Source organism: Delphinus delphis, chromosome 8 (genome assembly GCF_949987515.2).
Source record: "Delphinus delphis chromosome 8, mDelDel1.2, whole genome shotgun sequence".
Lineage (NCBI taxonomy): Eukaryota > Metazoa > Chordata > Mammalia > Artiodactyla > Delphinidae > Delphinus > Delphinus delphis.
The window spans coordinates 58,322,937-58,338,067 of NC_082690.1; the positions used below are offsets into that span (position 1 = coordinate 58,322,937).

Below are 15,131 nucleotides of genomic sequence, written 5' to 3' on the forward strand. Positions count from 1 at the left end.
AAGTACAGGCCATAGAGTGAGAGAAACTATTTACAAACCATATATCTGATAAAGGACTAGTATTTAGAATATACAAAGAACTATCAAAACACAACAGTAAAAAAATGACAATCAGGGGGCTTCCCTGGTGGCGCAGTGGTTGAGAGTCCGCCTGCCGATGTAGGGGACACGGGTTCGTGCCCCCGTCCGGGAAGATCCCACATGCCACGGAGCAGCTAGGCACGTGAGCCATGGCCGCTGAGCCTGCGCATCCGGAGCCTGTGCTCCGCAACCGGAGAGGCCCGCGTACCGCAAAAAAAAAAAAAAAAAAAAGAATGACAATCAGTTAGAAAATGGGCATAAAGCATGAACAGATATTTCATTGAAGAGGAAGGATATACAGATGGAAAACAAGCATATAAGATGTTCGACACCATTAGCCTTCAGGGAAATACAAATTAAAATCACAATGAAATACAACTATACACCTATCAGAATGTCTAAAATAAGAAATAGTGGTAATGCAAATGTTGGCAAGGATGCAGAGAAACTACATCATTCATATATATATTGCTGGTGGGAATGTAAAATGGTACAGCTACTCCAGAGAGCAGTTTGGCAGTTTCTTGAAAAACTAAACATGCAGCTACCATGTGATCCAGTAATTACACTCTTGGGCACTTATTCCAGAGAAATGAAAACTTATGTTCACAGTAAAAACTTTTACATGAATATTTGTAGCAGCTTTATTCAGAATATCTGAAAATTGGAAATAACCTAGCTATTCTTCAATGGATGAGTGGTTAAACAAGCTATGGTACATCCATATCATGGAATACTACTCATCAATAGAAAGAAATGAATATTGATACATGCAACAACCCAGATGAGTCTCTAGAAAATTATGCTGAGTGGAAAAAAAAGCCAGTTCCCAAAGTTTACATACCGTATGATGCTATTTATATAACACAGATAATTGTTTGCTGGGAGTTAAGTAGTGGTGTAGATATAAGAGAGCAACAGGAGAGATCCTTATGGTGATCGAAATGTTCTGTATCTTGACTGTATCGATTTCCATATCCCAACTGTGACATTGGCAAGACATTATCTTTGAGGGAATCTGGGTAAAGGGTACATAGGATCTCTCTGTATTATTCTTTACAATTGCATATGAATCTACCATTTTCTCAAAATAAAAAAATTAATTAAAATATTACCTGTGTGGGGCTTCCCTGGTGGCACAGTGGTTGAGAGTCCGCCTGCCGATGCAGGTGATACGGGTTCGTGCCCCAGTCTGGGAAGATACCACATGCCGCGGAGCGGCTGGGCCCGTGAGCCATGGCCGCTGAGCCTGCGTGTCCGGAGCCTGTCCTCTGCAACGGGAGCGGCCACAACAGTGAGAGGCCCGCGTACCGCAAAAAAAAAATAATAATAAAATAAAACATTACCTGTGTGGTTTCTCTGTCATCTAAATCCTGATTGATGCAATACACTTCATCAGATTGAAGAATTTCTCTTCTCTTCCTAGTTTGATGAGAATTTTAGAGTAGGTATTGATTTTTACCAACTGCTTCTTATGGATTTATTGAAAATAATCTCATGGTTTTTCTCCTTTTCGGTGAAAATTATATTGTTTGATTTTAGAATGTTAAGACAATTTTGCATTCCTGGGATAAACAATACTTTATTGCTGGATAAATTTGCTAATATTTGCTTAGGATTTTATGTCTACATTTATGAAATGTCTTTCAGGTACCTATGGGAGCGATCAATGTTATTAGTTTCTAAAATTAAAATTAAAAAGCTAAAATTAAAAAAGACCTGAGCAAAAGTAATAAAATATTAAAATTTGATAAGCCTGGATGGTGGGTAAATGGTAATTTGTTACATTATTCTCTATACTTCTCTGCTTTCTTCTTTTCAATTAAACAATCCTTGGTTACAGCTTAGAAGACACATTCAGAGGATAGATTGAGGACATAAAAACTGGGTTCTGTGTGCTATTAGGAATACAGGGGTAGGATAGTTGTGTGTAACCTCTTCACATAGCAATGGGTCAAACACATAGTTGGTACTCAGTAAAAGTTTATTAAATGAACTTAGATTTGTTTAAATCACACTCCAATACAACCTAATGGATGCTGTGATCCAGATCCATCCTCAGGATCTAGTCAGTCATTCCCCCAGCTTCTGGGAGTAGGTTGCTCATGGCTCAATTTCTCTCTGGGAATTGCCCTCCTCCAAAGGAAGCAGCCTTGCCAAAAGTTACAGGACCTGTCCACATACAGCCTCCATCACTGGTCAATGTAAGGACATAAATTTCTGGCCCCCTTCTTTAATTTGGAATAATTCTGAAAGGTCATCCCAGGCTCAGAGCATTCTTTGGGATTGGCTGAGGCTTCTGCTTAGATAGTTTCACAATTCAATCTCTCCTTCTGCCTAATCCTGCTTCCATCACTCCCTTACAGACTTGGCCTTGAAAGTACCTTCACCCCATCCCCACCCCAATAAACCTCCTGCATGTTAATCTCCCTCTTCCTCGGGGAACTCCACTCAGGACACGTATTACCCTATTTTACTGTTCTTTTCATAGCAGTTATCAGTATTTGAAATAACCTTATTTCTTTAACGCTTTAATACTTGCTTATTGCCTGCTGTAAGAATGTGAGCTTCCCAGGACAGACCTTTTTCTTTTTCCATACAATGTACACTACTGTATCAAGCACCTAGGGCAGGGCCTGCAGAACACAAGCAGGCCCTAAATACTGGTTGTTGGAATGAACGAAAGAAAAGAGACACACCTTGCCCTAGTCTCTCAACAGCCAGCAACAAGCACTTGAGGGCGGAGACTGCGGACAAGTCCCCGAGTCCCCGCCCTTCCCAGCACGTCCCCAGGCCCAGGCAGGAGGCGGGGCCCCCCGCAGACGCCGCGGCCCCGCAGACGCCGCGGCCCGCGCAATGAGGCAACCGGCGGTACGGCTGCTGCGGCTGAGTCAGGTGCCGTATGCCGAGCTGCTGGCGCTGCAGGAGCGCTGGCTGCGGCGGCTGCAGGCCGAGACAGGGACCGAGGCGGGCGCGCTCCTGCTCTGCGAGCCCGCGGGGCCCGTGTACACCGCCGGACTGCGCGGCGGCCTGACGTCCGAGGAGGCGACGCGGCTGCGGGCCTTGGGTGCCGATGTGCGCGCCATTGGCCGCGGCGGCCTAGCCACCTTCCACGGCCCGGGCCAGCTGCTCTGCCACCCCGTACTCGACCTGCGACTCCTTGGCCTGCGCCTGCGCGCCCACGTGGCGGCGCTGGAGGCGTGCGCCGTGCGCCTGTGCGAGCTCCAGGGCCTACCAGGTGCCCGCGCACGGCCCCCACCCTACACCGGCGTCTGGCTGGGCGAGCGCAAGATCTGCGCAATCGGTGAGCGCCTCGGGGCGGAGCCTGGCGGGGCCGGACCAATGGTGGTGAGGGCAGAGCCCCGGCTGGGAGGAGTTGTGTCTGGCGCGGGCTTTGAATCAGAACTAGTCCTGGATGTAATGTATCTTTCTTCCTCTGAATGATTTTTTCCCCCTTTTTTAAAAAAAATTGTGGTAAAATACACATAATATAAAATGTACCATCTTAACCATTTTTAAGTGTACAGTTCAGTAGTGTTAAGTGTTTCCAATTGTTATGCAACCAATCTCCAGAACTCTTTTCATCTCTCAAAATTCAAACTCCACTTTTTTGGGGGGCGGGGTACGCGGGCCTCTCACCGCTGTGGCCCCTCCCGTTGCGGAGCACAGGCTCCGGACGCGCAGGCTTAGCGGTCATGGCTCATGGGCCCAGCCGCTCTGCGGCATATGGGATTTTCCCAGACCGGGGCACGAACCCGTGTTCCCTGCATCGGCAGGCGAACTCTCAACCACTGCGCCACCAGGGAAGCCCTAAACTCCACTTTTAAACAACTGCCCATTTCACCTTCCCCCTAGCCCCTGACAACCTCCATTCTACTTTGTATGAATTTGACTTCTCTAGGTAACTCATTTAAGTGGAATCATACAGTAGTTGTCTTTTTGTGACTGGATTATTTCACTTAGCATAATGTCCTCAAGGTTAATCTATGTTGTAGTGTTTGTCAGGATTTTCTTCCTTTTTAAGGCTTAATAAATATCTCATTACATGTAAAAACAAATAAACAACAAACAAAACAAAGTTTTTAACCCTCTTCACTGAAATATTCAGAACCAGAAGGGCCCTCAGAGGCCAACTCGTTCAACACTCATTTTTACCAATGGAGACACACGGGAAGTGAACTGCCAGGGTACTTCACAGTATCAGGACAATAAGGGTGAAATAGTTTTTTCAAACTTTTTTTTAAGCAACGGAGGAATCTCTTTGTTAAAGGACATTTTCTGTAATCTCCATAATAAGTGCAGCTACTGTGGAGCGACACACCTCTCCTCCCATTTTGTCCCCCTCCCCTGATCTGTGCACAGCCCCTTGGGTGCTCTAGAAACGAAGTTGGAAAGTCAGTGGTCTAGTCCAGTTTCCTCATCACACTGAGGGGGATCATGAAGCCTGGGGAGGGAGGGTAGCTATTCTAAGACCCACTGGTTTGTCTTGCAGGAGTCCGCTGTGGAAGGCACATTACATCTCACGGCCTGGCGCTGAACTGTTCTACGGACCTCACGTGGTTTGAGCACATTGTGCCCTGTGGGCTGGTTGGGACAGGTGTCACTTCCCTGAGTAAGGAGCTCCAGAGGCATGTCACTGTGGATGAAGTAATACCACATTTCCTTGAGGCCTTTAAAGAGACCTACAAGTGCACATTGATCTCAGAGGACAGCCCCAGCTGAAGGGCATTTATATTATCACAGCCTGGAGGTCCTGCCTTGGAAAGCACCACACCTGACTTGGAGTCACTGAAACCCAGATTCTAGATCCAGCCCTGTCATTCACACACCATGAGACTATGGGCAAATCATGAGCTCTGAGCCATTGGTTCCATATGTATCCTGGTTTATTTATATCTTCCCCACCTACCTCAGATATAGATGTGAAAATATTATGAAAAGCATGCTGTATAAATTTAAGGCATTAGCACTACCATTGACACCATTTTCTCAGCTTAGAAAAACTCAGATATCATAGAGTGTCATTTCTCAAATATTTATTATTTCCTCAATACTGTATTTAACTGGGGAAGCCTGGGCTCCAGTTCCTTTGATTTTTGTAAGAAACATTTCTTTGGATCATCCAGGTGAAGATGATGTGATGTGGTGCTTTGTCATTCTCAGGAGACCTGAGTGCTTTCTGCAATAAAAGGGAAAGGGAAAGGCCTCTTTAAAGAATAAAATGGGATTCTGTGTTCCTGGGTTGGATTCCTCAAGCCTGATAGCTATTTTTAGTTAGGTAACCTGAGCTAGGCCAGAGGCTAGGGGAAAGAGAAGAATAATTTCTCACACTGTACAAATGCCAAAGATAGAAGTAAGTTTTTCTTATACGAGATCTCTGTTTGTAAGGTTCTATAGTAATTATCTATTGCTGTGTAACAAATCAACCCAAAACTTAATGACTTAAAAGAATAAACATTTATTATCTCGTATATTGTGGGTCAGGAATTCGGGAGAAGCTTAGTTGGGTGGTTCTGGTCAGGGTGTCTCAGGTGCAATCAAGATGTCAGCTGGGGCAGCTCTCATCTGAAGGTTTGACTGGGGCTGGAGAATCAGCTTCCAAGATGATTCACTCACATGCTTGGTTGGTAGTAGTTGTTAAAAGGAGGCCTTAATTCCTCACCTTAGTTCCTCATCATTCCACAGGGCTGCTTGAATGTTCTCATGACCTGGCAACTGGCTTCCCCCAGAGCAAGTGATGCCAGAAAGAGACAAGGTGGAAGCCACAATGTCTTTTATGACCCAGCATTGGAAGTCACACAGTCATTTCTGCAGTCTCTTAATATGTGAGCCCTATTCAGTATGGAAGAGACTGCACGAGGGTGATAGGAGGTGAGAATCATTAAGGGCCATCTTGGAGACTGACTACCACAGGCAGTTAGAATAGAAAGAACCTTGAATGAGAAGTCAGGCAACTGGCTCTGTGGAACAGTAACCAACAACATTCAAGATGGCGGTTGCTTCCTGAGGGACTGCAATGAGCAGAGCTCCCTGCTGCTGATGGACATGTGGTGGAGTTCTGCCACCAAAATGTGAGGGTTGTTCATTACCACAGCATAACTAGCTTATGCTGATGGATAAAATATGTTTATATTAATTAGGACTCTTGTATTTGCAAGTGTAGAAACCCAACTCAAACTAACTTAAGCAAAAACAAACAATCAAACAAACCCCACAATGGGAGGGTTATTGGAAAAGGTACTGAGGGGGTCTCATAAAATCCAAGGGTGGGGCTGCAGCTGGGCTCCAGAACAGAACCAGAGCATGTAGCCCTTTAGGAACCCACATGGTCTTTTCTCTCCTGTTCTCTGCCGTGAGTCTTGGTGTGTTTGCTTCATTCTATCTTACTTCAGTCCAGCTTTCTTTGTTTCCCAGGCCATGTAGTGGAAGATGGCTACTGCTGCTGTTATCCATGAATGTTGCAGTAGAGTCAAGGAAAATCCCCAGGTTTCTGGCTTGAGCAAGTGGGTGGATGCTAGAGGTATTGCTGGGATAGAGAACTCTGGATAATGACCAAGTTTGGAGAGAATAATAATGAGTTCAGTTTTAGGTAAATCAGGTTTGAGATACTTGTGGAAGATGTAGGTGGAGAGGGCCAGTTGGGTGTTTGAATCTGGAGCATGGCCGTGATGAGTGATGGTTTCGGTCTGGGAGCCCAAAGAGAAGGGGAGGGCAGAGGACTGATAAATGTGAGGCACGGGCCAAGGAGGAGCAGGCCAAGGAGACTGAGAAGCAGTCTAGGCAGAGACATAGTGTGGGACCCAGAATGAGACAACACGACGATCTCATTCACTCTTCTGGCAGCACAGCAAGATAGGTAGGCTTATTTTATGGATGAAAAAACTGAGGCCTGGGAGGCTAAGTGAGTTATTTGAGGTCATGCACTTAGTTAGGGGCAGAGTCAGTCCCTGGCTCCTAATCTGGGCTCTTTTCCACTCTTCCACAGCTGCCTCTGAAGGGTGAGCAGGGCAGGTATCCTGGAGGAGACATGCCTCCAAGAACAGGTGGGTTGACAGAGCTGAGGAGGACGCAGGGCAGAAGGCCAGATTTAGGCTGAGGCCAGACGTGTGGAATTGGCTCAGGCCACTGCTGTGGGTTCCTGACTCTCCTTCCTTTCTGGACAGAGCCCACCTATGCTTTCCCACTGGGGCCCTTCCTCAAGGAAGGAAGCTGAGTGTACGAAAGAGGATAGTTAACACCCTGGCTTTTCCACCTCCAGAAAGCCTCTTCTTGTTTATGAGAAGTCTTTTCCTCATAAATAAACAAATTGTCCAAGGTCTGGTGAATGAGTGCTAAATGTGAGGACGTGACCAACTGCAGTGACTGGCCCAGCATCTTATTCCTTTGGCAGGAAACCAAACAGAACCTGCTCTGACAGTGTGACCAGGTGCACCTCGCTTCATGAAAAAAGCCTCTGACTGAAAACCTTCATGGAAATCAGATATTTGCAATCAAAATCTAATTTTTTCACTAAATTGTAATTTACCTTACCTATTATCATACCATATTATAATAACTATAAAGTTTTAACAAACAACAACACTTGCACTCCCACCTAAAAAAAATTCTTTTCATTTGTGTGTTTCCAGCACTTGATTATGAGCAGACATCTTTTATTATTCTATTCTATTCTGTTTTATAATTCTATTATGAATTATTATGTGGATAAAATTATGTATACTATTTTAAACCATAGTATTACAGAGATTTTCCCACATTGCTAGATAGTGTTTATATTTTTAACATTTAATCTTGTTTTTATTTCTTTTAAAACTTAGATCTTTTAAAAAAATATAGGCAATGCATACACATGGAATAAAATTTAAAAGGTACAAAATGCTACCGTTGTAATGTAAGTCTTATTCCTATCCCTTTCCCCTGTAAACCCAGTCCCTTTCCTGGAGGCCTAAATGATGGTAAATGTCTTATTTATATTCTTCATAGATATTATATATATATATATATAAGCGTACATTCTTTTTCATATAGCAGCATACTATACACACATCCCTTCACTTTGTAAGATTGTTTCAGGTCAGTATATAAAGAACATCCTCATTTTTAAAAACGGCTGTGGCGTCATCCTCATTTTTCGAAACAGCTGTGGAGTATTCCGTTCAGTGGATTTACCATGACTTATTTAGCTAGCCCCCTATTGAGGATGTTTAGGTTATTACTAATCTTTTTCTTTACAAATAAGGCTGCAGTGAGGATCCCTGTATAAATGTGCATGTGTGTCTGTGTGTGTGTCTGCATATTGTATCACACACGGTGAGCACAGAGTTTGCGTTTCTAGAAGTGATCTTCTGAGTCAAAGGACATGTGCATTTTTATTTTAATAGATATTATCATATTGCCTTTCATAAAACATACCGATTTATATTCCCATTGGCAATGTACAATGCCTGAATTTTAAATGTTCTAGCATCTTAGATTTTTCTTCATCTTTAAAGCTTTTTATTATAAAATCTTTCAAACATACAACAAACCCCATGAACCCCATGTATGCATAACGCAGGTAAAACAATCAACTCATGGCCATTCTTAGTTTATCTAAACCAGTGCCTATTTCCTGCCTCCTCCCTGGATTGTTGTGAAGCAAATCACAGGTACCATATTATTTCATGCATAAGTATTTCAGTATGTATTCCCAAAAGATAAGGACTCTTTAAAAAAAAATAACCACAGTATGTCATTAACACATATAAAAAATACTTATTCAATATCAACAAATATTCAGTTAATATTTAGATTTCTTTCTTTCTCCCTCCTCCCCCGCTCCCTCCCTCCCTCCATCCTTCCTTCCTTCCTGTAGTTGGTTTGTTCAAACCAGGATTCAAACAAGGTCTACACACTGAATTTGGCTCATACGTCTCATAAATGTCTCTTTTCACCTACGGTTCCCCCGCCATCTTTTTTATCTTTTTCTCCTGCGTTTCCTGAAGGTTAAAAAGTAGATCCTGACAATTGGCATGATTCAGGTATGATTTTTTTTAGCACATCTGCTTTGTAGCTGATGGTGTGTTCTTACATCAAGTAGCATGTAGTATCTGTTTGGGGGGTTTTTCCTCTTTTTTTTTGTGATGACTATGCCCTAGATTCATTATTTTATTAGGGGTTTGCAAGATGTGATACTCCGATTCTATCATTCCTTCTTCACTTACCAGCTGGAATACGTCTATAGACCTGGCAGGCTGGGTGCAAAAGAACTCAACATGTCCGGTAGCATTAGTGTTATTAGCATTTTATTAGATTTTTAGTTTTGTTCATTTTCACTAAAATTTGTATTGAATAAATACTATGTAAAAGATTTGCCTTTACAGTTGCATTGGAGTTTAAACTGAGTTTAAATTTGAACATATTTAGGTTATCAGCACTGAGTACCTCAATGATTTTTTTCCTTTAAAAGGGGTTCCTAAATCATTCAAGTTCATGAGACACTGGTATAAGGCTTTAGTGTTACATTTTTTCAATTTACCTAAGCTGTGAGCTTTTCTAAGCCAGAGACTGTTTCTTTGTTTTGTTTGTTTGTATCCTAGCATGTGAAAGGAAACAGTGGTTCAATGACTGTTATTATGAGGAATTCCCTGTAGCTTTGGTCCTTTTGTTGACAGACATCAGTATCCAGTCTGTGAAGTGGTCATCCCAGCCCTGCTCACACAGCTCCAGACGTGGAGCATTCTTCATAATTCTGATTGTTAGAAAGTTGTTCCTCATCCCAAACTGAAACCTGCCCTCAACAGTGTCATAATTCTGCCCTCCTGTAAGTCCTCCTCTGAGAGGTCTTCCCTGGCCACACTGTGCATCCCCCTCGGGTGGCAGTGGCCCCTATAATGTAGTTACTTATTTCCATGTCTGACCCCGTCCAGACTGTGAGCTCCCCAGGCAGGGACTATAGCTGTATCACCCATGGCCCTCTCAGGACCAGCCTAGGGCCTCACACAGAGGTGCCCAGAAATGGCCTGTTGAGTCAGCAAATGAATTCTATCCTAGGAGCGGGCTCTTCTTCAACTTAAACTTTCCTGATTCTTCTGTTCTTCATAAAATATGGCTTCCAGATTCTGCCCCCACTGCCCTCATCTCAACAGGTTCCAATTGGCTAACATGGCCTTAACCTGTGTTGCTTGAAGATAACATGCCTGGTGTGGTCTGGCCAGTGTTGGGGAAGCTAGTAAAATAGTCTTGTTCAGGCTTCAGAGGCAACAATAGGCCTTTGACTAAAAAAGACCCTGGGGCTTCCCTGGTGACGCAGTGGTTGAGAATCTGCCTGCTAATGCAGGGGACACGGGTTCGAGCCCTGGTCTGGGAGGATCCCACATGCCGCGGAGCAACTAGGTCCGTGAGCCACAATTACTGAGCCTGCGCATCTGGAGCCTGTGCTCCGCAACAAAAGAGGCCGCGATAGTGAGAGGCCCGGACACCGCGATGAAGAGTGGTCCCCGCTTGCCACAACTAGAGAAAGCCCTCGCACAGAGATGAAGACCCAACACAGCCAAAATAAATTACTAAACTCCTAAAAAAAAAAAAAAAGACCCTGAAAGAGCTACATGCTGAACTGCTAGACTACATGCAGGTCAGCAGAAACGGTGCTAGCAAGTCTTGGGAATCTGGCCAGTTCCCGGGGATCAGCGAACATTCTGAGACTTACAACTAAAGTATCAAAGCATTTGCAATAACAGCCAGAGCTGCATATCTTCACACAAGCTGATGATCCTCAGTTTGCAGCTTGGCGTTAAAAGCAGGACTCCTTTAGGCGCACTCTGCAGTCTCACCCGTGGGGTGAACACACTGCCTGGGACCTTCCCAATTGGGACTCCAGGTTGCTGTGCAAGGGACTTCCCAGTTGCTGCTTGGATCTGGAAGTAGGTGTCGGCCCAATTCGGTGATGTATGCTCTGTTATATACTCTGTTAATATTCTTACTCCTTTTCCTCTAATGATTGTATATTGAAATTTATATACTCTGTTAATATTCTTATTCCTTTCCTTTTAATGGTTGTATATTGAAATTAAGTTAAATCACCTTCTATTAAAGATTTGATTGAAGCTGTTTATTTGTGTGAGACGAGTGGTTATTTTGCCAGCGAATCCAACAAACCTTAAAACCAAAAGCAGACTTTTGGCAAAACAGCCCGTGCAAGGTGTGTCAGCCTGTGCTGGGCCGTGGGGACACAGAGATGGGTCAGACTTGGTCCCTGTCTTCAGGGAGCTCACAGCTTGGTGGAGGAGACACACCAGTAAAAACTGTTGCATTAAACTGTTATAAGTACCATGAGAGAAGTCTGTACAGGTACTATGGGAACACAGAAGTGACAAATCTTAAAAGGGAAGAGGGGCAGAAAAGGCTCAAGTGACTTCTAAGTTGTAAGAAAGAGAAAACCTGGCTCAAACGCAATGAAAAGCAGTATCTTAGATCTCGTAACTAAGAAGTCTGGGGATAGACTTTAGGCACAGATTGATCCAGGAGCGGGCAGCATCTAAGGGTGAGTTAGCCACCCCCAGGAGGAAGGGTGTTCCAGACAGAGAGAGCAGCATAGGCAAAGGCCTGGAGGTGAGAGAGATCAGGTGGGTATTGGAAGAACAGCAGATTTTCCTCCTACCCCTTTCTAGGGTGAACAGCCTGGCCTCACAGCCTCCTCCCACATTCCTTACTTCTACTCCTCTCTACTAGCCCTTGCCCTGAGCAGCCTGAAAATGAATGCGGAGGACCTCACCCATTTGACTGACTTGCCACTGCCTCTGCTTGATCCTCCCATTTGCCCCTCTGTATGCTCACCACCCTTCTCCACCCACCATGGGACTCCTTGCTCTTGAGCTTCCATCTGGGTTGGTACAAAGTCAGCAGTAGAAGACCATAGGGTGGGAGGGGAGGGAGTGGAGGGAAAGGAAGGGATTCATTTCCCAGCTCTGTCTCTGCTAGGTCAGCATGGGTTGGTTGCAGTCTCTACATGAAGTCACAGTCCCAGCCTGGCTGCCCTCCCTGGGCTCCAATAAACCCATCCCACCCTTGCCCTCCAAGCCTGGCAATGCTTTCCCTCCTCACTGTTGCTAGCCAGACATGCTGCACCATTCCTTGTCAGTTTCCTAAACCCTCCTTCATGCTCTCTTCAAAGTATCTAGTTTCAGGGTGCCATCTGTTTCCTGCCAGAACCCTGACTGACATGGCCCTGATTTGCAGTCAGAGGCTGGACCGGGGACATGCTATGCCTTGTGAGATGCTGGGTGCCTTCAAGGAGTTTTTGTTATTCAGCTCAGCTCAATTCCACCACACTCACCTCTCTCCAGCCCAACCCACGTGGGCCCAGGGCTGTTCTAAGCACTTTACAGGCATTATTTAATCATCACAGCAAATAACAAACCCACAAGGTTGTATTGCTGACTGTGTTCTGAGAAGAGGAAACCGGCTCAAATGAAGATTTGCCCAAGTTCATATAGTTAAGTTAGAGGCAGATCCATGATTTGAACTCAAGTCTGGACTCCAAAGGCTGTACCTTAAACAGCACTCCTGTTGACTCCCACTCTGCCCTCCACACAGGAAGGTGAAAGGACCAAAGGAGACGGTGAGTGTGAAAGTGCCTTTGAGACCCTGAAGAGCCAACACACATGGTTGGCCTGAGAGCTGTGGTGTGTCCTGTTGCTCCCCAGGGCCAGGCTGAGTCTTTGACAGGCACTTAAGGAGGTCAGAGCTGGCAGAGGCCCCAGAGATCAGACAGCCTCACCCCTTCCTGTGCTGAGGGAGAAACAGCCCCAGAGAAGACAAGTGGTCCCCTCAAGGTCCTACACTTGCAGTAGGAGCCAGAATTAGAATTTAGAATGTCTTCAGATACCCCATAAATCTATCAGGGAGAAGGATGTAGCACTCCCCTTAGAGAGAAGTTTAGAAGAGAGAGAAGCGGGTGGGGATCAGGATTGGGGAAGCTGATGATTTCTGGACTACAGAGTTTCAGACCTGAGGGATGCAAGGGACTTCAGAGCCCATCTAGAAGCCTCCTCTGATAGCCACTCTGACAAGGAAGCTCTACTTGCTCACCTCCAAGATAAGAAGCCCATTCCCATCAGAGGCAGCCTGTCCCACACTCCCAGTGAGCAGAGATCTGGATCCTGTGACTCTCCCATCCCCACGCCCGCTTGGTCCCAGGTCTTCTCTCTAGGACTCCACAGAACATGCCTGCTCCCTCTGCCCAGGTATGTGAGCCGTGCTCACGGCACACTTACTCCCCTCTTCTCGTTTCTCATTTCTGCTCAACTGTCAATCTCCTGTCTGCCCAAATCATATCTGTTTTCCAAGGCCTACTATAGAGGATACTTGTTGCTTCAGCCTGTACAGCCATTCAGACTACCTCTGATAGTAGCATCCAAATTTTCCTTAGGGAATCACCCCCCACCAGTTTTATGTGTATTTGTTTGTTTGTTTCTTTTAATTGAAGTATAATTGGCATGTAATATTATATTCGTTTCAGGTATACAACATAATGATTTGATATTTGTATACATTGTGGAATGATCACCACAATAAGTCTAGTTAACATCCATCCCCTTACACAGTTATAAAATTTTTTTTCTTTTTTTTTTTTTTGCCGTACGCGGGCCGCGCAGGCCCAGCGGCCATGGCTCACGGGCCCAGCCGCTCCGCGGCATGTGGGATCCTCCCAGACCAGGGCACGAACCCACATCCCCTGCATCAGCAGGCGGACTCTCAACCACTGCGCCACCAGGGAAGCCCTGTGATGAGAATTTTTAAGATTTATTCTTTTTTGTTTTTTGAAGGGAGGTTTCAGTTATTCAGTGTTTCCAGTTTTTCAATAAGGGATACAGATGGAAAAGCCAGGGCCTCTTCCCACAGAGTTTACAATCTGGGGAGAGAACAAGAGAGATATCACATAACAGAGGCAAATAATTCTAGGAGATAAATGTCCCTCAATGTGTTTTTCAAAATACAAGTTCTTGCACAAACGTGTAACTAAATACTGACTCCATGGTGCTTCAGTTATATCTGAAAGGGCTTTGAGAAAATAAGAAGTCCTGTTACTGGATAAAACTCGTGGTCCATCTCGCCTTTCCAGCAGCACTAAAGGAAGTTGTAGGGAGAGCAGAGGTTAACTGTCAAGATAGCTTTTAATTTGTAAATTTATCCAAAGTTTGAAAATATCATGGGGATTCTTAGGAATCCCACTAGTCAGTGAATGGCCTACCTATATGTCCACTACATTTACAGACTACACACACACCCACTCAGATGATTGTCAGAATGGGGGTATATGAGAAGTTAATTCTCATGTCTGGCTTTGTCATTCTTCGCCTTTCCCTCTCATATCTTCAATCACTGGTGTCACAGGACAAATATAAGTAGTTGGGAAGTGTTAAACTCTGACAGTAAAGCAAAATCAGAGTTAAAGGCAAATGTTTAATGAATCATGTTCTAACACACGCTAGTCAATGAAGAACTTTAGGTTCCAAGGGCCAGATATTCTGCATTCCCAAGAAATCGCAATCAGCTTCTCATTCTGGTTAAATATTTTCACCTTGCATTTTGCGGCCACAAAATTAGTGGTACATTTTTGAGCGTTGATCTATCATTCAAAGATTCAAATTAAGGGACTGAAAGAAAACATTTTGTATCTGTGTATTTGAAAAAATCTGTCAATGAACAAGGAGCCAGGTGTCAGTTTCCTATGGGGGGAATGTTCTCATGGAGGTACTGTAAGAGTAAGTCAGTCCACTTCATTTCTTGTTCTTTAACATTCTGTGGTGCCGCCATTTTCCTGTTCAGGTTCAGGAAGCTCATTCGGTGGTATTACAACATCCTCATAAGGCAGCTTGTCTTCTCACCAAGCATCATCAATCAAATCCAAGATGCTTCCATCTCTCTGTACCTCACTGTCCATTCTCCTGCAGCTTTAATCTTGCCAGATCTGCAAGCCAAAAAGGTTATTTCCTAAACATGAAGACTGAGATGATGTAATCCAGCAGTAGGATTCTCCAGGCTTTTTAGCCTGGATGTGTCTTTTGGCA

At 44.6% G+C, this 15,131-nt stretch overlaps 1 protein-coding gene and 1 pseudogene across 3 annotated transcripts; one reads left to right on the plus strand and one right to left on the minus strand.

Moving 5' to 3' along the window:
• The first annotated feature begins 2,900 nt into the window (after positions 1 to 2,900).
• On the plus strand, positions 2,901 to 7,967 carry LIPT2 (lipoyl(octanoyl) transferase 2). 3 transcript variants are annotated; one of them, XR_009520281.1, is made up of 4 exons: positions 2,901 to 3,385; positions 4,574 to 5,952; positions 7,067 to 7,124; positions 7,472 to 7,967. XR_009520281.1 is itself a non-coding variant. In XM_060017264.1 (2 exons), the coding sequence occupies exons 1-2, from the start codon at positions 2,938 to 2,940 to the stop codon at positions 4,801 to 4,803; spliced, it is 678 nt and encodes a 225-aa protein (XP_059873247.1). In that variant the 5' UTR covers positions 2,901 to 2,937; the 3' UTR covers positions 4,804 to 7,967. The 3 variants fall into 3 exon arrangements, 1 of the variants encoding a protein (XP_059873247.1); XR_009520280.1 differs by having other exon boundaries at positions 4,574 to 7,124; XM_060017264.1 differs by having other exon boundaries at positions 4,574 to 7,967.
• Positions 7,968 to 14,781: 6,814 nt separating this feature from the next.
• LOC132429063 (anaphase-promoting complex subunit 13 pseudogene) lies at positions 14,782 to 15,004 on the minus strand (annotated as a pseudogene).
• Positions 15,005 to 15,131: the final 127 nt, after the last annotated feature.

Coding starts and splice junctions, on each gene's coding strand:
- LIPT2 (XM_060017264.1), top strand. CDS start 2,938: ATGAGGCAACCGGCGGTACGGCTGCTGCGGCTGAGTCAGGTGCCGTAT. Junction 3,386..4,573: donor GCGCAAGATCTGCGCAATCG/GTGAGCGCCTCG, acceptor TTTGTCTTGCAG/GAGTCCGCTGTGGAAGGCAC.